The sequence below is a fragment of the Periophthalmus magnuspinnatus genome, chromosome 10 (genome assembly GCF_009829125.3).
Source record: "Periophthalmus magnuspinnatus isolate fPerMag1 chromosome 10, fPerMag1.2.pri, whole genome shotgun sequence".
Classification (NCBI taxonomy): domain Eukaryota; kingdom Metazoa; phylum Chordata; class Actinopteri; order Gobiiformes; family Gobiidae; genus Periophthalmus; species Periophthalmus magnuspinnatus.
In genome coordinates this window covers 31319259-31341053 of record NC_047135.1, presented here as the reverse complement: position 1 = coordinate 31341053, position 21795 = coordinate 31319259, and the positions used below count along the sequence as shown (strand labels likewise).

The 21795-nt window shown below is 39.7% G+C and overlaps 3 protein-coding genes across 3 annotated transcripts; 2 read left to right on the top strand and 1 right to left on the bottom strand.

Annotated features, from left to right (window-relative positions):
• Window positions 1–32: 32 nt before the first annotated feature.
• On the bottom strand, window positions 33–1086 carry zgc:162144 (RD3 domain-containing protein). The gene is made up of 3 exons (XM_033974678.2): window positions 981–1086; window positions 549–856; window positions 33–431 (listed from the first exon to the last, which is right to left on the bottom strand). The coding sequence occupies exons 2-3, from the start codon at window positions 854–856 to the stop codon at window positions 68–70; spliced, it is 672 nt and encodes a 223-aa protein (XP_033830569.1). The 5' UTR covers window positions 981–1086; the 3' UTR covers window positions 33–67.
• A 1893-nt stretch (window positions 1087–2979) lies between these two features.
• Window positions 2980–15691, top strand: si:dkeyp-115e12.6 (centromere protein F). The gene is made up of 18 exons (XM_033974672.2): window positions 2980–3068; window positions 3890–4061; window positions 4135–4331; window positions 4493–4593; window positions 4824–4888; window positions 5740–5995; window positions 6735–6928; window positions 7632–7757; window positions 7844–7972; window positions 8759–8881; window positions 9148–9283; window positions 9581–10872; window positions 10952–11608; window positions 11746–12008; window positions 12277–12358; window positions 12478–12943; window positions 13972–14104; window positions 15606–15691. Exons 2-17 carry the CDS (start codon window positions 3900–3902, stop codon window positions 14088–14090), a joined length of 4368 nt encoding a protein of 1455 aa, XP_033830563.1. The 5' UTR covers window positions 2980–3068; window positions 3890–3899; the 3' UTR covers window positions 14091–14104; window positions 15606–15691.
• On the top strand, window positions 15639–19995 carry kcnk4a (potassium channel, subfamily K, member 4a). The gene is made up of 8 exons (XM_033973748.2): window positions 15639–15752; window positions 16939–17025; window positions 17514–17810; window positions 17887–18019; window positions 18091–18251; window positions 18377–18563; window positions 18639–18763; window positions 18834–19995. The coding sequence occupies exons 3-8, from the start codon at window positions 17622–17624 to the stop codon at window positions 19782–19784; spliced, it is 1746 nt and encodes a 581-aa protein (XP_033829639.2). The 5' UTR covers window positions 15639–15752; window positions 16939–17025; window positions 17514–17621; the 3' UTR covers window positions 19785–19995.
• Window positions 19996–21795: the final 1800 nt, after the last annotated feature.

Genomic DNA, 21795 nt, shown 5'->3' with positions numbered 1-21795 from the left:
TGTTGATTTTACTACTGTTAAACATTTCCTGATAATTTTCTCTAGTTTCTGTGTCCAGGGCCCTATCTCATGCTTCTGCGCTCTGTTCCATTGGCGTGATCTCGGGCATACTTCTGCTCCTGCCCTTTTTGGCCCGCACCCTGATGACCTCATCCTCTTCCTCTGAGTCCTCTTCGTCAGACCAGTCCACCTGCTGCTGCAGATTCCCCCGAGAGCCCCTCAGACCAGAGCCTTTTGAGAAATGCCCTGTTCTGAACTTGGTGCGAAAAGTTACAAACGATAGGCTTTTGCTTCGCTGCTGCTTCTCAAAGACACATTCTTGCAAATCTTCACTGTCGCTGATGTCGTTCACACACTCACGCAGCACAGACCGAAACATGCGAGGAACTTCGTGAACCTCTGGCTCCATCTGTGACACCATCCTCCTAAACCTACAACAAGCAACACAATAGTGACAAATAAAGTCTGCATGTAAGCACTATTAAAGGATAATATCAGTAATAAGCAGACATGAAAGATTGAGGTATTTTTTTACGTTTCAGTCTCACCTGACGATCACTGGGCCACACTGTGCAGGGGGGATCTTAGCACATAGGTCCTGCAGTTCCAGCACGTCGTTCGGGGTCAGCTCGTAGGGCTGCGGGGTTTGGGCAGAGGCCAACCAGCTGTAGTCTGCTGTTGAGGAGGAGCTGCGGCGCCTGCGCCGGCTCTCTTTGGCCCTCTCCAGACGTATGCGCTCTGTGCGTTTGACCATGGCTCCCAGCTCCAGCATGAGGGTGTTGGTTACCAACTCCTCCGTGCTGCGCTGTCCAGGGACCTTTGGCTCAATGGAGAAGACCGCAGACCAGGGAAACATCTGGAAACATGTTTTTGGAATGATTTCAACTAATGCACCTTGCAACAGTCAAAATATATTGCATAACCGATAAATACAACTTTGCTATCTCCAAAAAGAATCCCAATGAATGTGTTTTCCTTACCTTTTATGTGAACAGTTGGCCTTAGTTCAGTCTGTTGAGTTATTGAACAGCATGGACTCCACGGGTAGCACACTGCTACCTGCCTGCCGTGCTGCCCTTAATGGTCCCTGGCAGACAGTAGTCTGGATTGAGAATAAACATAATCCTGTATTAATAAGGAGCAGGTGACTAGATGAGCCTACCACATGACACAAGTTTATTGTGATGGGTAAAACCACAGGCTGTTTGTGACAAATGTAACAACAGTGGATAGTGTCAAGGACATTGTCCACCCCGCCATGGGCATAAGAGGTTGAGCACAACCAGCAAGCCTCCTTATAAATGATAGTATACAGCTCAGAAAAGCACAACACAGAATGTTGATGGGGATGTTACTAATCCCATTAGCCCATCTATGAGATGGATATTTACGGTTTTGGATTTAATGGAGAGATAACTAAGCTTTGTAACACTTTCGAGGTAATCACGTGCATTTGATGGGGACAGTCACCAAAGGGACCCCTAATGTTAGGCTCTGTCATATATTTGTAATCAAATGGAAAACATTTAAACCTGATTCATGTACTATAAATGATCTTTTCTTGATTACCTTTAAATTATATTCCTGTTGTGCTGCAGTAACATTACATAATCTTGAAACCGTGAAATGCACTGCCTAAAGATTGTTGCAGCCTGTCTGGTTCCTGGATTTCCACACTCCTCAGCAGTGAGCTAACAAATCCCAGATTACTCACAAATCCAGAGTGTACCTGGAAGAATAGGGACATGTTAACTTAATCTAATCAAACTCATCTGCATTATTACGCCCAGAAGACCTAGAAGAAAAAGCTTAGAAAAAAATTAAATAATAATAATAACCTCTAGGAAAATTAAGGCAAAGGCTGTAGATGTATCCAATATCCATTTGCAGATTTGCAGTTCAAGTCTGCAAATGGATTGGATATATCCATCAGGTATAGGGTCATCCAGCCAGGTGAGGATATGGAAAAAATTAACTGAATTGGACCTTCAAATAGTCTTAAGAGTCAACCAGGGTAGGCCCAGCCTATAAACAGACTAAGCAGCTGTTTATTTATTTATTTATTTATATATTTATTTGACAGGGACAATGCAATCTGACATAGTTACAACATGAACATTGCAGCTGATGTGATGCATATAGAGTTTGTAGCAAAAGCTAATTCTCAACTCCCGTCCCTGGTTGAGCTTCTCCACAATTTAGGGCCCCAAGAGCCCATACATTTATATTGAAAATAATATACGAAGTTTTAGTGGACACAAGGCTTTTGTGTTTACAGCAGCCTAAATATCCCTCTAAAACAATTACATTTAGTTTTATACCTATAGTAGCAAAATATCTACTGCTGCCTACATTTGTTTTTGAGCCGGGCATAGGTAAGGGCAGCTATGTACTTACACCGGTGCAAGGACCTTTTATAGTACTTTTGATATTCTGGATGTGTTCAGACTGATGTCGGTCCTATAAATACAAAAACAACTGGTCAAGGTGATGATAGCAGAGTCTTAATGTTGTCAAATGTGAATCACCAATAGCTGAACCAGGAGGCATCTGCTGTAGGGGGGCCCAGAGACAAATTCAGCTTAGGGCCCCCTGAAATTGAATGCCAATTTTTGTCAGGTTGTGGACAAGGTAAACTCAACTGGTGATTCCTGCTTTAGAGGCTAATTTTCACACACTATTTTCCCATAAGCATTCAAGATGAAACAAAGATACCTCGTGTGAACGTTGCCAAAGGAGTTCTGTCAGCAGTTTGTCGATAGGGGTCATCAGAGGGTTGGGTCTTTTCTCCAAAACAAAACACATCCAGCTGCCGTCGCTTACGTCACTGTCTCCGCCCCGCCTCGTGCCGCTCGGTTTTGTTGGCTGTCAGCAGCTGCACGAGAACACGAAAGCTCTTATCAGACTAATCTCTTATATACAATCCTTCTTAAATAGGCGGCTTTTTGTTTTGTTTTTTCTGTTTTTTATTTTTTATTCTTTTGTAGAAGCGGAGTGATCCAAATTTTGTCCATGCATCCTGCGACTTCCCGGTGATTGGTGCTTTTTGTGTCCGCCTTAAGTGAATGGTGAGTGCCGATTACTCCTGCGGGGCGGTTAGCCTTTAGCTCTGAGGCTAAGTAAGTGTCAACACTGATAAATGGCCAGCAAAAAGCACAAAGCAAACCGTTCATGCTCTTTGTTGACATTAACACGTGGTTTGTCGCACTGTTAATAGGTCTACACTTTTGTTCAACGCTGTTTTGAGTTGTCATTTTTTCTGACACTCGTGAGCACGTATTTGGGGACAGGCCAGAATCCAACTCATCCTTTCTTTATGTCACTCAACCAGGTCAGTTGGTTAATAGTAATAACGGCAATTTTGCAATATGTCAAATACATTTTATCAGACCTTTTGAGACACTGAATCAGTTATCAGAAAAGTCTTCCTTGTAGTTTTCAGTCCATTAAGGGGCTTCATCTCACAAATGTAATACATGAACATTTTTTATTTTTAATTCTTTGAAAATATAAATGATAATGAGAGCAATTTAAAAACTGATTTTAAAAGTGTCTTGTTACTGCCAGTCCAAATAGTTCAAATAGGTCATATCTGGTCTATTCCTGTCATTTGTCACACAGTTGTGGATTTGTGTTCTGTCTGAGACTTTACACGGTATTGGGACCACAGTACCACAACAAAAACAAACACAAATACTTGTTCCTATGTGAGTCCAAATATGTTGCAGTTATGACTTCCTTTTATAACAATCCCAGAAGTCTGATTGGTTGGAAAATCATATTTGTTCACAGTTTTCCTTTGGTGAGAAGCTGCTTCTCTCCTGGCAAGCTAGACATAGGACTCATTAAAATGTATTGATTTTAAGTACTTAAAATGTTATTGTTTTAGGCCAGGTGAAATGAGCTGGGCCGAGGAGGACTGGACAGTCGGTCTGTCTGGAAAGGTCCTGCAGAAAGTGAAGGAGCTGCAGGTTCATCATGAGCGACTGTCCCGAGAGAACAAACAGAAACAGTTACTGCTGGATAACATTCAAACGAGCCTCGAGAAGCAGACTGCCAAGGTTACATATAATAGTATAACTAATAATTGTTCATAAGAAATGCTAAATTAATAGATTCTTGTTACAATTACAGTATGAAGAAGTGCGTGTGGAGCTCCAGTCATCACACAGGGAGCTCCAAAGAGTCCAGGAGGAGGCGAAGGTGGCCATAACTAGCAAAGAGCGCCTTTCTCAGGATCTGCAAAGCAAACAAGCCCAAGTCTGCTCTTTAGAGGGCCAGTTGGATGCTGCACGCACTCTCACCAATAAACTCACACAGGAAGTGAAGAGGTTAGGGACTGTAAAAGTACTAATAGGAGACATGTTTTTCTGTTTATGCCTGTTTTTGCAGCAGCTTTGCACAAACCTGACTCATGTAACATCATTGTATCCGTATGTGGATTACTAGATTACTGTGATACACTGTCCAACACTTTTCTCTTCTTTTACAGGCTAGAGGCTGAGCTCGAAAAGCTACAGAACAGCAGCAGAGCAGGAGAAACAACACTCTTCTCTACTCCCTGCTGGAGCGCCTCACCCTGGGAACTCAGTGGTATGGTGTAACTCTATGACCCCTGATTTCTGCACTGCTATCTCTCATACACAGTGGAAAAACAAACAGTGAAGCCCTGCAAGCACTGAGTTAAAAATAGGTCCTTCAGACTGTTCCCAAATCTGTGACGGCCGCCTTATGTCTTTCTCTTTTTACCCTGCTCTACTTTGGCTCTAGTCACTTAGATCCTGTCCACTGTCATCTCCTTATGTTGTGCTTTCGTCCTTTAGGGAGTAGAAAGGAGGCACGCCATGGCAACAGAGAAGAAGGGAAAACTCAGGGACTTCATGTTCGAGTAGGTACCATAATTATTATTTGTATTGGTGTGTTAATAATATTTAATGTTAAGATGCATAGCTGTAACATTAGATGTTTTTTGTTACATGGAAATCTGACCTCCCTGTGATTCTGTATGTTTTTATCCTAATAAATGCACCTAACCATACATGTAAATATTAAGATTAATCAAAAACATTTAAAAAATATTAGTACTGTTTGGTCAATGCTAAAGCAATCTCTACAAATTCACTTTATGTATCGCACTTGAGCATTTTTGATCTTTGAGATGGAGACATGATTAAACTGCATATGACAGGTTAAACTACTCATTTCACTTAAGTATAGTTAACATCAGGCAACAGTGACTCAGTGGTTACAAGGCTTGAATCCTGCTTGGACCAGTGTTTCTTGTTTGTTGTTGCGTCCTTGGGCAAGACACTTCACTCACCTTGTTTCGTGCGTGTATGTAGTGTGGGCTGAAGTGACAGGTGGTGGTCTGTAATTTTACCCCACGATACAAAAGTAGCTCGACACCACTGACAATGGATTGGATGAATAATGCATTGTTAGTGTTTGGAGTATCTCGAAAGGTGCTTTAAAGATCCCAAGGCATTATTGGAACATAATTATTTGTACAGTTTTGCAGAAATGTCCTGGTTGGAAATTCTAGTCGATGTGACATAATATAACATAACATGTCTATATAATCTAGTAATCTAATTGTAAACAAAAAAGTAAATATGTTACATACACAAGTAATCCAACTTGTGTACTCTTAGTAGTACCAGTATAATTTCCTTGAATAATCCATTGCAGTTCAAAAACCCCATCCTAAAGTGTTTGTCCGTCTTATCTGTATGTCACCAGCGCCTGCAGTTTTCAGATATGCCCTCTGGCTCATTGCCAAGGGAACAGCCCAGAGGCACTCACCACCACCAAACATCTGACGTTTTCTCCACTCCCTCCGCTGCATTTCCCTGGGAACGGGATGATCCTAAGCCCGTAGCCAGGAGACCCTCTCCAGCGTCTCCAAAGACCCCATGTAGTGACACTTTAAGTCAAAGCCAGCTAGAGCATAACTTCTGTGTGAAGACAAACAGCTCAAATGACTCTGAGACTGACTGTAAGTAAACCTAGAACCTGTAGTTGTTTTTGTCACTTACACAAGCAAAACGTAGAATATGTATATTACATTGTAAAAATGTATTTCTTCACTTCCCAGCATAGCTTGAAACTGATCACCTTTACATAGTAAATTATTTCTTGACAGCTTAAGCAAATTCTCACGTAGAACAATGTAAAACAAACTTCTTGTTGAGCAAGACATTTCTCCTGTCTAACCACCACTGATAAAGGATAAACTAAAGGAATGTGGGGACTGTAGCACAAACATTATAAATTACATAAGGGCTTGTAAAGAAATTTCTTAGATGCCAAGGCCCTTTCTCCAATGCTCTGACAATGCCACACATTTGGTTGAGGGAATATTAAAATGCATTGCCATCCCTTGGTTTATAAGATAATGTCAAATGTAACACCTTGTACACACACTTGGACTGCCTTTGGATATGGAGATTTGTGTTTATGCAAGCCTTAAAAAGCAACATTGTGCAAAATGACAGCTGCTATTTTGCAATCCGTCAAACAACATACATTGACCCCATGACACACTTGTGTGTATTTGAGCTGTGGGGAATGCAGGGCTATATTATTTTGAATGCATTTTGTTCTTCTTTTTCAAACTAATTAATTCATTAATCTAATTAGAGCAATTCTGTGGCATAGGAGTGTTGTAAAAATGTAATGTAAAAGTAGCTCCTGCATTACTTCAATGCATACTTATTTGTGTGTGTCTACATTAGCATCTGTGTCTGAACTTCGGAGCCGCTTGACTGATTTGGAGGAGGAACTGCGAGCAAAAGTGCATACAATAAACACAATCCAAAATGAAGTGGCACAAAATAAGAAGGAGCTTTCTGCCAAAGAAATTAACTTACAGAGACTCCGAGATGAACTTAGCCTGGCTCATACGCGCATGTCTCAGGAAGGAGAACGGGTGAGAAAATTGTTGTTCTACATGCTTTGTTTGTTTGGGCAAAGGGTCTCAACACATAAATGTCCAACTTGTTTGAATATATTACCAGAAATGTTCATTATCCTAGGCTATCAAGCTAACCACTGCAAGAAGGCACCATGTTATTAATATTAATTTGTCTTCCCTCATCTCAATAAAACGCTGCCAGCCTATAGAATGTTATGATGTCATCATATGACAAGCTAGAACCACAGATATTGTTTTGTTACTGATTCATTTCATTAATCATTTATTTTAATCAAAGCCAGCAGTTTATCTCAATCTATCCCATGCTGAAGTGTCACTATATTTTCAGTCCCCTGCATTCAGCATAAAAAAACCCTGCTCCAAGCCAGTCAGGAATAAACTTGTTTCATAATAAACCTTGATTTCATCATTTGTCAATCTGTCTTTTTTGGTGATTATTACAAAGACCAATTCAAATTAATTTGATTTACAGCCCTGCAGTAAATGTATGGTTGTTTCGTTTATCAAGTGGTCTTATACTAAATCTGTTGTTCTAGACATTCTAAAAAATATTCTGGAAAGGTCCAATTGTGTCCTGTTAGGTGTTTTTTTTTTTTTTTTACTTGTTCAAATTAGTATTTAGTTAGTAGTGTCTGGCTTTAGATTACTTTGACTACCCCAGTTTCATATTTGCATTTATCGTTATTGTTTCCCACAGGCATCTACTGCTGAACAGAGGGCCAAACAGCTTCAAGAAGAGCTCAAGTGTCAAAGGCAGAATACTGAGAGCAGCAGAGTGCAGCATCAACAGCGGACCAAGGAGCTGGAGAAGCAGCACCAGCGAGTGAGGCTTACTTATAATAAAAACACAGTGATGAATGGGAGGAAGGAGACCATGGTTTATCACACACATGTCTCTCTTACTCCCAGGACCTGCAGGAGTTTCAGAGAGAGAAACAGTACATGGAGAGGCAGCACCAGCAGGAGATAAACAAACTCAATCAGGAGCTTGCACAAGCCAGATCCAACTACAATGCCTTGCAGTCTCAACTGGATAAGGTACATGTGTAGACTTCTTCACCAGTAACAATAGTAGTATAATGCAGACACGCATCCTTCAGCTCTTTTCACCTGTTTCCTGCCAAAATCTGCGAAACATTAAACTTACCCTTTCTCCTCTCACCTTCCACATGGTCGCCTTCTTGCTCTTTTACCTTCCCTACACTTTTCACTTTCTTGCTTTCTTGTGTTTCTGAAGCGCACTCCCAATCTGCTCCCCCACTTCTCTGCCTCGTCCTGTCAGTATGTGCCCAGTGGAAATGTTGAGCAGCAAAGGTAAAGGTGTCATGAGTAATTTTACAGTTAATAGTACAAATATTGTTTTATCTGCATGGTGCGGTTAAAGAGGCATGGAGTCTAGTTTGAACATGTGTAAATGATATTGTGCCTGAATAGCTCTGTTTTCATTTCTATACAATGTGAAAAGATTGTTTTGTTTTATTTTTTCTTTTTGAAAATGGCTTTTGTACTGTGTTTGCTTTCAACAATACCGTCTTTTATTAAACAGTGTAACTGATATGAGACGGTAACACAATAGGGAGATAGTGTTGAAATAAAGGGAAAATACAGGTCTCAATTTGCAGCAGACAAAACTAAGTAATCTGAATTTTACAGCGCTATTTTTATTTGATTGAACACTCATGTTACATTAGATTGTATCATAAATTATGTGTTCTCAAATTTAGCTTGTTTAAAATATCATACCTTTTCTGCAGCCTTTGTTTTTGCTCAGTTTTTGGGTTTCATTTTTTAAATTTTATTATATTATCATTTTTCCTCTTGTAGGAGTCTGTACAAAAACAGGCTTTGGTGAAAGAAGTGGACACTCTCAAAGAGAAACTTAAATGGACAGAAGGACAACTACAGCAAAGCCAAAAGAAAGAGGCTCAGACACAAGCAAAAATGACGGTAATCTACAATACCTATATAGAATTGGGTTGTGTTCTGAATTTTCCGATTTGCTTATTTTTGGTTTGATAATGTTGCAATCATAATTCGTTCAAGCATAATTCATAATTGAGTGAGTATTATATGCATGTATATTTTCCAGGCGTGGTCCACGTTAAATAATATGTAAAGAAAGCAGCAGGGTTAAGGTCCCATGTTAATTAATTACACCACATTCAGCTGTTTAATATTTATGAATATTTTGCTTTTTTGTGTGTTGTCCTTAGGAGACATTGCGTGAGGCAGAGGCTTTGACTGTGAGCCTGAAGCAGAGTCAGAAAAAGGAAAGAGCTCTTGAGGAAGATGGGAGGAGACTAATAGAAGAGAGAGACAACGCCCTCTGTTTACTGAGAGAACTCCAGGGTAAGCCACTAGCTCACTATTGACAAATGGATTTTATTCCATTAACCTGATATTCTCTTTAGAATTTTTTTTTTTAACTGTGTAAATTAATTTTATTATTTAAAGAAAACAACTATGGATATATAGGTATCAAATTAACTTATTAACTTTTGCCCCCTGGTGGAGAATACCATTAGTAGTCTTATTGGTTTACACTGGAATGAAACTGCTACAAACAAATGACATATATTGTTATTTTAATATTTTGGGAGAATTATGTTTAGATAAAATCATTTACTTTTAGCCTTCTCTCCCCAGAACAAAAGGCCACCGTGGCTCCTCCTCAACCATCACTACAGATTTGTCCTCCTGCCCAGACTTTCTCTAATGCGTCACAGCCATTACACCAAACCCGAAAGCCCAACCCCAACACGGCTAAGCACAAGAGAGAGGAGGGGGAAAGGAGGGAAGAAAGCAAAGTGCACTATCCCACTGACCGAGAGCCAGGCGAAGGCATTGACTCTGAACACATAAGTGACAATGTCCCTATAAAATCAGAGGGTTTACAAAGAGAGGAATGTAGATTACAAACTAAAAAGGAGGAGGAGGTTTTGGAGACTGATGGCAAACAAACTATTGCTGAGAGAACGCCTTCTCACAGTTCTAAGACTATGGGTTCAGAGGACCTCCACACTGAGAATGCAACACTACGCTCTGAGCTGCGTGACGTTCGAGAAGAGCTCCAGAAGAGGCTGGACGACCTGGAAGCCCAGCGCCGGGCTGAGACAGAAGCGAGAACCAGACTCAAACAGCTGAGTCGGAAAAATGCCAATCAGATCACTGAAAAAGAGGAGCAATACAAGGAGTGCAAGGCACAGCTGGAGAAGGAGAGCTCAGAGGTTGACAGGTTAAATAAGGCCCTGGCTGCATTGGAGACAGAAATTCTAAGGGAAAGACAAGAGAAATATGAGAAGAGACATGAAGAGAATAATACTGTGCTTCAAGACAAGGAGAATGAAATGATAGAGCTCAACATGGAGCTGAAGAAGCAACTGTCGGAGGTGAAGGCTCAACTGGTTTTGGAACGAGAGGAGAGAGAGCAGCAGGAAGCGGAAATGATGAACAAAGCAAGCACAGACATGGAGAAAATACAAGAACTGGAGGCTGAAATAGAGCAGCTTAAAGCCAATCCAAACAACAGCTCACAGGCAGAAAAGGTACTGACTGCAGCCAACAGCCCTGTGACTTACCTGACCCTCCGAGAGGATGAGCTTAATGTTGCTGACGAAACTAACAAACCCGAGACTCTCTCTCTTTACCAGTCGACTAATCAGCAAAATGAAATCAAATCTGAGGTATTGGGAAACGTCATTCCATTAGAGGAAATGGCACTTATTGATCCTCAACAGTCACCTGTAACTGTGAATCAAAACTTGGAACAAAATTTGGAACAAAACTTGGATAAAACTTGTTACAATGCAGACAGTGATGACAATTATGACAAGGTTTCAGTGCTGGCAACACAAGTACAGGTCCTGCAAAAACAAAATGCATTGGAGAAAGAGCGCGCCAACCAGTACCAGTTAAAACTTGAGGTTTTGCAAAACCAGGTATGAAAATAATTTAGATGGTTTCTTGTTTTTATAGTTTTCATCTTGCTCATGTATATGTACGTTTCTGCTGTTTTAGGTAACACAACAGACCCAGCAACTGACCATGGCATTTGAAAGGCAAAGTCAACACATCTCTGGCCTTTTAGTTGAGCTTCAAGAAAAAGAAAACACCATCCTCTGTAAAGAAGATGAACTACAACAGTTTAGACAAGAGCTCAGTTCCTTAAAAGATCAAATGGGAAAAGAAGAGAGAGGGCAAGATCGTGACAAGGAGCAGCCTTCATCTATTTGTATTAAAAATCTGGTCACAGATAATTCTGATGAAGGAATGGCACAGGTGCAGATTCCTGCTGTGCCACCTGCGTTTGAGATAAAAGACGGGACAGAGAGTAAAAGACTACATAAACAAAGTTTTGCCAATGACGTCAACAGTGGAAGTGAGGAAGGTGCTGACTTGACTTCAGAGCTCCTCAGTCTGCAGCAGGAAAATCATCTTCTTAAGTTGAAACTCCAGTCGATGACTACACCCAAGCCCTGTGGCATAAACAGAGACGTTGGAAGTGCCTCTCCTCTAGAGGGGCAGCCACCTACAGCTCTGAGTGACACTGGTGTTCAGGCATGCACTGAGACGCAACAGAGCAGCAACGACACAGAGGAACATGAAAAAGAAAGTGAAGTAAAGCCAGAGGCAGGCTCCCAACAACTGGACCATATCAGCTACCTACAGCAGCAGGTACCAACATGTACTGCATATTAATGCACATCCAGTTTGAACTGTCATATTCCAAAGCAACTGTAGTTTATGCTGCAGAATCATTCCTATGCACTATACTGTGGATTTATCTCTGCTACACTTTTGTTCTTCTCCAGGTGGTGGCACTGCAGACGAAGCTACAAGCTCTATATGAAGAGAACCAGCAGAAGACTGAGGAGCTGGCTCTGTGGAGACTGGCTTCTGAACCTGTGTGTGCACTCACAGAGTCCGAGCCTGTGGACCACCAACACGAGGGAGGCCCTGGTCATCTGCAGACTGCCACACAGGAGCAGAGCGGCTGTGTGACTCTGTGGAGAGAGGATGAGATACTGCTGTCCTCCTCCTCCAACAAACTACAGGGACGCACTCTGTTCTCCAGGTAAACCATTATACACTTTAACTAACACTTGGATTCACAAACAGTGGTAATATTCTTGTGACAGTGACGCTGAATTTTGTGCCAGTTTTTGTTTCATGTGAATAGACCCAGTAGCTACATTGACCATAAAAAGATCCACACAGCTGCAATCTGACAGTTCAAAGCTATCTTAAACTATGGACATTTTTTAATATGGACATGTGAACCTATTCTGTTTCATTGACACAGTATAAAATGCCATATGTTAAAAGTATTCTTGTTATTTTAGACTGCAACAAAATCTCATCTCTGAACCAAAGACTCTTCCTCCATTTTCAGTCCTCCAAGACCACAATAGGAACAATTCAGAGGTAAAAGTCATGTAAAATGTACTGGATTATTATGATTTAAATAAAACAATTTAATATTTATCCTTCTGAAGTGAAAGTCTAGAGGTTTATGCTTTTTGTTGTTTTGTATTGCTTAACAGTTTGACAAAGAAAATACTTTTCCAACTCAACACAACCAAAGGAATGACACCAAAAAAGTTCTCAAAAGTTTGGGCGTGGAATTGTCTGAAGTTTTGGACTGTAGCAATTGGAATCCCACAAGTACTGAAGTTAAAGCTACTGAGTCCATAAACAACACTGGGACTGATGATATGAAATGTGTCAGCACTCAAACGGAAAGCTGGTGTGTACCACATGAACTCCAGTGTACGCAGACGCAGACTGAGCTGATGGAGGAGGAAGCAGAGGTGGAGTCCCCTTCTGTCTCACCTGTCCTATTTGATGAAACCCAACAGCCAAAGAACGTATTGTTGTCAGCTTCCTTTCCAATCCCAGCTGACCCAGCACAGTTAGCAGAGAGGATCAGACGGAACCGAACTCAGCTGTCAGCTGCCTTTGACGACACAGAGTATGAACCATATGGGCTGCCAGAAGTGGTTATGAAAGGTACTCTCATCCAAGTTCACTGTTTATTATGAATCTTGTGACAAAAAAAAAACTATGTGTGAGAGCATTGGTTCGCAACATTTTTTTCCTTGCTTTGACTTGCCGCTCCCACCTGTCTAAAACTGAGGGGCCCTACAAATACATCTAACAACAAAGACAATTACTTGCATCATTTATTTCAGGCAAACAAACAAATTTCCAATGTCTTGTTTGGGATTTTTGCTATTTAATTTGCTCACAAATTTATTCACAAAATGACTACTCAAAATGACCTGACCCTCTGACTCTGATGTTTTTTTATTATTATATTATTTTAATCACTACTTTCTGTATTTTATATACAAACAGAAGACATGAAATATATGCAATGTAAGATATATGGAATTATGTAGTAAAAGAAATCCTCAAAGTATCCACCCTTTGTCAAAAAAATATTTAGTTTAGTTAATTATTTAACTTTTGACTGGTAGTGTATGTGTATTATGTTTATGTTTGAACATACATTACCAGTCAATAGTTTAGACACTTCCTCTTATTCAATGTTATTTTCTTTATTTTTACTACTTTCTGCATTTTACGTGCATATGAAAGACATCAAATATATGGAGCAAATTGTATAGAATTATGCAGTAAAGAAAAAAAAGTTTAATAACTTTCTAAATATTTTTAGACAAAGCAAAGAGTGGCTACTTTGAGGATTTTAATATAAAATATAAAAATAAAAATGACTGGAGTTATTTAACTTATTTTCTTTGCTACATAATTCCATAAATCTTATTTCATATATTTGTTGTCTTGTAGTTGGGAAAAAAAAAATATTGAATGAGATGGTGTGTCCAAACTTTTGACTGGTAGTGTATGTTTTGCCTGGTTTGACTTGCTTTTAACATTTAGCTTTGTTTCAGTATGTTATATGTCATATGTCAGTTTGTATGTTAAAGTATAGTCATTATATTTAGGTGCATTTAACAAGTTGGTTAAAAGGACACCTGTTGAGTCTGTAATGATTTAATCTCTTCTTTGTGCAGGATTTGCAGACATTCCGAGTGGCCCTTCATGTCCGTATATCGTGAGGCGGGGTTTGCTTGGGACTACAGTGGTACCTGTCCCTCCAAAAAACACAACAGAGGCAGAAGAAACCGATTAACCACATGGCCACTGGTTCTGTCCCAGATTTTGAGGATATATACAACTGTTTAAAGTCACAATATCTTCACATTTACATCAACTCATTTATCAGGCACAAACTCACATTTGCAGTCATGTGGTGCCACAGAGCCCTACTGTTTGACTGTGTCGAGGCTGCCCACTCTGGCCCTGCAGAATAAACACCTGGGCTGCTGTGGATTGTAAATGCCTAAATGGTCACTAGTTTATCCTCTGATTGCAGTGTGCTGACGAGGGCCTCTGTAATACAGCCAGCTGTGTAATTAGGGGCAGATGCAGTTAGGTAGTGATTAAGTGATGTATGTGGATTTATCTGGGAACAAAATAATGAAGCAATGGCACTGTGCTTTTTTGTTACTCCAAAGATCATCATAAGGGCCTCTGGTCACTCTGAATGTGCCTGGTTTATATGGCCTATCAGTAGTTTTGATAGTAATATGATTGTTACTGTGAATTGCAATAGTTTTATCTGAATTCCCTTTGTGGCTTACAGACACTTGAAGCTGTGTAGAGGTGTGTGTGTTTACATGAGTGTGGATGTTTGTACAGCGGAGTGACTCACCATGAACCTGCAGTTTCCTCTCCATGTATGGCGATGAACACTGCGCTCATGTCGTCTCTGGAGCTCTGCTTCTCTGTTTCTAATAAACACTCCTTTGATTTTTTTTTGTAAAAAAACTAATAATACAAAGTTTTTTGAATTACTATTTTACTTAAGTTGTATATTTGAACAAACATTATTTATTTGGTTGTGTTGTATTCAGTAGTAGTTCATAGTGTAAGATATATATTAAGTTAAATTTCCAAATCTAGATTCGATTTGTTGGTAAAATTCATGCATTTAATTTTAACCAAATATTTAAAATGTGGAAATTGTCTAAATTTAGACATACATTTATGTAACAATATCTGCCTTGTGAAAAGTCACTAAAGCCTTCACTATGTGAGCTGCTTTGTGCCTTCATATCTCTGCAGTCTTTTTGAGAGAATGGAACTGTTGGACCTGAGACATTTTAGTTGCCTTATTTTTGTTTGACTTTGTCTTGATTCTGCATATTTTAGATCAAATAAAAGGCTTTAAATGACCAAATGTCTGAATATTTGTTTTATTTTTACTAGATTATGTGAGGATACACTAATGCATAAATGAGTCTCTTGTGTCATTTATTTTCATTTTTAAATTCATCAATAGTATTTATTATTTTCAAACTTTAGGTAATAATTTCTACTGGATTTCTCCGCCCACCCTGCAGTTTAATTCCATTACAGTATCCCATGGGGAGTGCTCAAGCGCATGTCCTCTTAAGTGTCTATATCTCAAAGAACAGCAGCTAAAAAGAGTTTTGAACTCTTAAGTCTCCGGACGTCAAAACTCAGGAAACTCTGGGTCCTCTGCTCTTCCTCCTTCCTCCATTGACATCACTTAATCACATCCACAGCTGTGTAATGGATGTTGCATGTCTCCACTGTCCCTTTTATCGTCCTCCTCCTGCAGCCTCTGTCGGAGTGATGTAGGGTCACGAGAATGGGGAAACGCCATCCAAGGAGAAAACACACAGAAAGTGCTCAGCTGCTGTTGCATAGTGAGAGAAAGATGCATGCTCCGTAACAAATTGGATAGTAACAGGTCTTCAGACTAAAGGTACGTCCTCTAAATCTTTAACAACATGGCTAGTTTGTCAAAGTATTATTGATATAGTCTGCTAGAATCTTTGACACTTTTATTATTATTATTATTATTATTATTATTATTATTATTATTATTATTATTATTATTATTATTATTATTATTATTATTATTATTATTATTATTTTCACAATTATTTATGAAGATAACCCTAATTATTAGTTCTACCAAATAGACCAAAAGAATGTATTAAACTAATACATAAATACATTATTAAGTTCCTATGGTTTAAGGTAATAGTGTATGCACACACTACTATGGCTCTGAACAGATGAAGAATTATTTACTTCTTTCCCAGAGCATAAACCCCACACTTGTAACCTGTGATCTCTTTACTGACGTCAGTGCCTGTCCTTTTTGAAAGAATTCTTTTAGGGTTAATTTCATCTAAAGAAGCTTTATTTAGCTACAGCACTGTAAAGCCCTGCCCATACTAAACAGTACATTATTATGTTCCACTTCTTGGGTAGGCTGATGTCACAGATAACAGACAGGCAAAACCAAGAGTTCACAGGCTTTTAATTATGTGATTAAAATAATGGTACAAAGGCACGTTTATAGTCATTTTATAATTACTGCTTCTGTTTAAACAGTTATATCATACGGAAAATGGGCAGCTGCACACAAATAATTGTTCTGTAACAAATGTTCCCATTACTGGACTATTTTGTATTTTCTTTTTTCTTTTTTTTTTTTTTTTTAGTATTTTTGTACCTTCAGTACAGATTTTGAATACTTCTCCATACTGCAATGCATTCACTGGCATTCTTATCTTCAGAAAGTCACTCTATATAGAATGTTTATGAAATGATAACTATGTATCTTTGTTTTGCACCAAAGCTTTGGAAACAGGCCTGACATTGGAACTCTGGGACTTGCCACACTCCAGACTGGAGCAGAACTTTGTATTTACTAATTTATTGTTGGCCAGAAAAATAACAAGCATGTTTTACACAAGCATGTTTTACATATTTATGTGATATGGGTCTGTGAAATTGTTTCAAAGTCGGTGGCAGAAGAAATACATAATGAAAGTATTCTCTCTTCCAATAAATACATCAAATCTTAAGTTCTCATTGTATACTGCTTCTCTTACTGAATGTATTAAATAATTCTGTGATATTTTATCTCTCTTCTTCAGAACAACATGTGCTGCTTCTAAAGACAATCTGGGAGATATCATCGCCTGACTTAAACATGGGATGAGCTGCTGAGCTAACTTTGTAAGGTACTTTTCATTGCCTTGCTATAAGCCTTGCTATAAAACTGTCCGTTAATAAAAACATCCATTTATCGTCACATGAGCCAGGTTGTGTTCACATTGATGTTCCTATAGACTGTTCCTTTACCTTTAATGCTTTTGTTGCAAGTTGGCGATGATGTTACCATACACAAGATAATACAGAATATTTAGTTCAGTACTATGTGTAATGTACTAAACCTATACTTACCCACTCAATGGTATGGACTGTTAAATAGTTAAATCTAAAAGAACATGAATTTTCAACAATGGCTTTTATGTAACATTCCTTTGTAAATGCTTGAAGAGTATCACGTTTGTTCGTAAATATTAATTTTGACTTGCATCATCAGTTGTCACACTTTTCCTGCCCAGGACTGTCTTTGACGCACATACAAAATTAAAGGTCACTCCATCAGTGGGCTTTCCACGAACATGTCCAGCTTGTTTACATGTTTGCTCCCTTTCTCTCATAGCGCCCTATCAAAGGAACTTCCTGTTTATGACCAGCTGTGCCCCGGTGCATCCTGAGTCTTACGCTCTGACCTCCACCCCCCGGACGGCCACGGGACATCTGGACCAAGATGCGCTGTACCACCCTCTCGGCCCTGTTGGTGGGGGTCATGATCTATGTGGGCCTTGGAGCACTTATTTTCAGCACCTTGGAGGAGTCCCAGGAGAGGGAGGCCTATGATAAACTGCGAGACATTGTAGAGAACATTACCAAACACTACTCATGTTTTTCAAAGTTGCAGTTTGAGGAAGTTGTAAAGGTACAATCCCAATCACCCAGTTACTCCTACACATTATTATAGACAAAAGAACGCCACCTTGATATCTCTGTTTCAGTTGGTGATGTCTGCAGTAGCTGAGGCTGGTTTAGATGCCAACAGCCTTCCTGCCAACTTCAGCACTAGCAGTAGCACTCGTTGGGATATTACTTCAGCCTTTTTCTTCTGTGGCACCATCATTACCACTATAGGTAGCAGGCTGTTAAATAACATACAAATAAAAATATACCACTTATATATTTGTATTCTTGGTTTTGACCAGGGTTTGGAAATCTCACTCCTCGAACGTGGACTGGGCAGTTGTTCTGTGTGTGTTATGCTCTGGTGGGGATCCCAATGTTTGGCATCCTTCTGGCTGGAGTGAGTGACCACATGGGCACAGTGCTGCGGAGAGCTGTGGCAAAGATAGAGACTCTCTTCCTGGTGAGAATGGTCTGTCCTATGCAAACACCTTAAATTTGTTGGCATATGGTGGCAAAAGGACCAAGGAGTTTTGTTATCTCATTGTAACTTTTGTCAAATATGAAGCTGGTCTTCTTTCTTTGCAGAAGCGTAAGGTCCAACAGACCACTGTGCGAGTGATCTCGGCTGTCCTCTCTATCCTGATCGGCTGTCTGATCTTCCTTGCTGTGCCAACTGTTGTGTTTCATAAAGTGGAGAAGTGGAGTTTTATCGAGTCACTATATTTTGTGGTCGTAACTCTTACCACTGTGGGCTTTGGTGACTTTGTACCAGGTATAAAGGTATAATTATACATTCCGCACAAGAGGGTGTCAAGCCACTTATTGATTCTCTTTTCTTATCAAAAAGGTAAAGATGGTATTTTTAAACTCCTAGTGCTGTTATGGATTGTTTTTGGCCTTGCTTATTTTGCCTCAATCCTTACTATGATTGGAAACTGGCTAAGAGTGCTGTCCAAAAGAACTCGAGCTGAGGTGAGTTCACTCTAGTGCACTCACATACAAACTGCCAATAAGCAAGCTGATTTATCATTGTGTTTCTCAGATGGAGGAGCTCAGGGCTAATGCCATAGACTGGACCCAGAACATCCAAAATATGTCCATGGACTTCCGCATTCCTAATCCTTTGGAGTTCAATGACCCCTTCCTCCTGCAGAGAAGAAAATGGAAACGCAGTGAGCGCCGACACATTCGCAGAGGAGCGCAGTGCACTGTGGGATATTTAGTTCGAGGAGGATCTGAAAATGGCCACCTGCCAAACCGCTGGGCTGGTCTCTCAGCCTCCATGATGGAGCTAGAAAGGGGGTCCCGGGACAGACAGAGGGTCAGTATCGCTGTAGCAGCGCCCGTGGTCCAAGGCAGGTTGGGCCCTCACCTACTGACCCGCTCATTGTCCCTCCCAGCAGCACGTTCTGTCTGTGAGCTCCAGTCAGCTCGTCTGGAAAGCCAGGAAGGATCGGCCTCTGAATGGGAGACATATGGTTCAGGCTCTGAATCCTCCTCTTTTAATGCACTCCAAAAGCTCCAGTCGTGCTTCACAGAGAACAGGGTGGACAGAGAGGTAAAAACAGAACCCGATTTTAAAACTCATCAAGAAAAAGATAAACTATCTGTAACAGAGAATTTCACAATTGTGGCAGAGGATGGACATAGATACAGATCTAAAATCAGTCCCTCAGGCTCTCTTAGGCCTTTGCCACAATACCTCGTCCCTGCTTTACCTTCTACAAATGCCGCAGGCTGCAAATTGCTGGATTACTTTGGAGAAAACCTGGCTTTCATTGATGAATCATCAGACACTCTGAGTGACCGCACTTTGCCAGCCTCTTTTGAGGAAAAGAAGAGACGCCCTCGAAAGCCCAGAAGGAAGATCTCAAAGAGAAGCGCCTCTCATATGAGAAAGCTCAGCCATGAACATGTACCAGAAAAACAACCTACCCCATCCCCAGACTCTTCCCAATCAGAAAGCCAATCAGACACAACCACTAAACTCTGACAAAAATAAAAGAAAAAAAAAGATTGGACAACCATTTTGCGGGTATTTTGCTTTTGAGAAATTGAGTTGCTGGCTAAACAGTTATCCTTTTGTATATCATTTTGTTATTTTCTACAGACATAATCTCCTCATTTCTTGGCTGAACTGGTAATAAACACATATTATGTTCATGCAGATGTGATGCAGCTCTACCATTGAGCCACATACCATTGCAAATAGTTTCTTCTTTTTTCACACGTTCCCCCAGTACTGATATAATTGACAGGTTAAGCAAAGTTTAGCATAGTTGTGATTTTAACACCATCTACTGGACAGTTTTAGGAATTGTGTGTTTAATGGCTCAGTGGTCTTTGTTTCTTCAAACCTAAGCCATTATAAATGACATACAACCTATATACAAAGGTGGTGGTGTTTCTAAACCTAATTTGAATTTCCTGAAATTTCAGGGAACTAAATTTCAGTTTCTTGAAATTTCAGTTTCCTGATTTGTGCATGTTTTTTTTTGTTTTTTTTTTTTGCGAGAGAGATTTAGTACAATTGGCAGACAAAACAATTAAATTATTTGCTGCTTTAGTATAGAACTCTAAAAGTCCTTAATGAACCTGGCTTGTGTGGTTGAAAAAGCTATTTCCTCCTTACCCCAAAGGCTACTACTAGTGGCTGGCACTATGCCCTCTATGCCCTATTACCGGGGCCAAAATAAGTAACTGTGTCTACACTAAAACTTAAACTGCTGCATGTTATGACAGAGGGTTGGATGAGCTTCTTCATCACATGACACTGTACTTTCAGTCACTGTATGAACAATATTGACTCTTTCAGTTACAGTCATTAATCATTATATTTGTCTAGATGTCTGAAATACTGCAGTATCTGGACCAATCAGTATTCTCATTCCTTCATTACTCAGATATATTTGATACATCTTTGACAGCTTAACAATATTAAGCTTTGTTCTAACCTAAGAACTATGTGTATGGTTATGCCTATGAGGGCGAAGTATGCATTCAGCAAAACTGAATTGAAGGCCAGCAGTGAATGCAAAGCAGTAATGGGTATGTATGGGGTGTGGTGTTGTGGGCTGTGGGGATCAACACACTATTCTTCAACTCAAGGCACAGAAAAGTGACCTAAACTTCCTGAAGTTAGAAATGTAAACAGAGCAGTATGTCTGAATATGTGTTCCATAAATTATGTGTGAGTACTAGTAGTGTGCATCGGACCTTCAAAAAGGACACTGGGCCCAGTGTGAGACAGACCAAGTCACTCCACTGTGGGATAAGTGCAGGTTGGGTATAGTAAGGGGTGGTTAAGGAGAAAAGACTAACAGATTCTGTGCTAGTTTACTCTTGGCAGAGAGAGCATCACTGCTGCAATAGATCTACAACAAATGTGTGCACACACAAATTAAACCTATGTTTTGTTGTGAGCACTAGCCTCTATTTACTTACTGTTAAGAATGTTACACTGAATTAAACAACAAAAATCTACAGAAAACTGAATGGCCATACATTTGTCACATTAAAAACTAAAAATCCTGAGGAATATGCACACAACAAATGACCATAGCTTGTTATAAGATGGACAATGACTAACATAGCGGAATCACAATATGCATAACCTGAATTATGAAAAATACCTTTTTTTTTTTTTTTTTACTTCTGTCAATGCCTGATTTGGCTAATGTATGACTATAAATCCTGTCTTTAACTCAGAAAATAAAAATGCATCATCCACTAAATAAAGTGAGTTGGTTTGTTAAACATCTGCCATCAACTGGTAAAAAAAAATCAAATAAACTTACAGATGGTAGCTTTTACAGGAAAATGTAACTTTGAATACATTTCATACGGAACTGTATGTATGTATCCTGAGCCCAGTTAACAAAGTTAGTACAATGTAGAGAAAACATATACTTTTCTCATTCTCAGTGGATGGAGAGGCCATGCCTCAAATGAAGGAGCCACCAGAATTCTCTCCTTGAGCTGCAGAGGCTCCACTAGCACTGATT

Coding starts and splice junctions, on each gene's coding strand:
- si:dkeyp-115e12.6 (XM_033974672.2), top strand. CDS start 3,900: ATGAGCTGGGCCGAGGAGGACTGGACAGTCGGTCTGTCTGGAAAGGTC. Junction 4,594..4,823: donor CTCACCCTGGGAACTCAGTG/GTATGGTGTAAC, acceptor TTCGTCCTTTAG/GGAGTAGAAAGGAGGCACGC. Junction 12,944..13,971: donor GCCAGAAGTGGTTATGAAAG/GTACTCTCATCC, acceptor TTCTTTGTGCAG/GATTTGCAGACATTCCGAGT.
- zgc:162144 (XM_033974678.2), bottom strand. CDS start 856: ATGTTTCCCTGGTCTGCGGTCTTCTCCATTGAGCCAAAGGTCCCTGGA. Junction 432..548: donor TGTGGCCCAGTGATCGTCAG/GTGAGACTGAAA, acceptor TGCTTGTTGTAG/GTTTAGGAGGATGGTGTCAC.
- kcnk4a (XM_033973748.2), top strand. CDS start 17,622: ATGCGCTGTACCACCCTCTCGGCCCTGTTGGTGGGGGTCATGATCTAT. Junction 17,811..17,886: donor AGTTTGAGGAAGTTGTAAAG/GTACAATCCCAA, acceptor TCTCTGTTTCAG/TTGGTGATGTCTGCAGTAGC. Junction 18,564..18,638: donor CTTTGGTGACTTTGTACCAG/GTATAAAGGTAT, acceptor CTTATCAAAAAG/GTAAAGATGGTATTTTTAAA.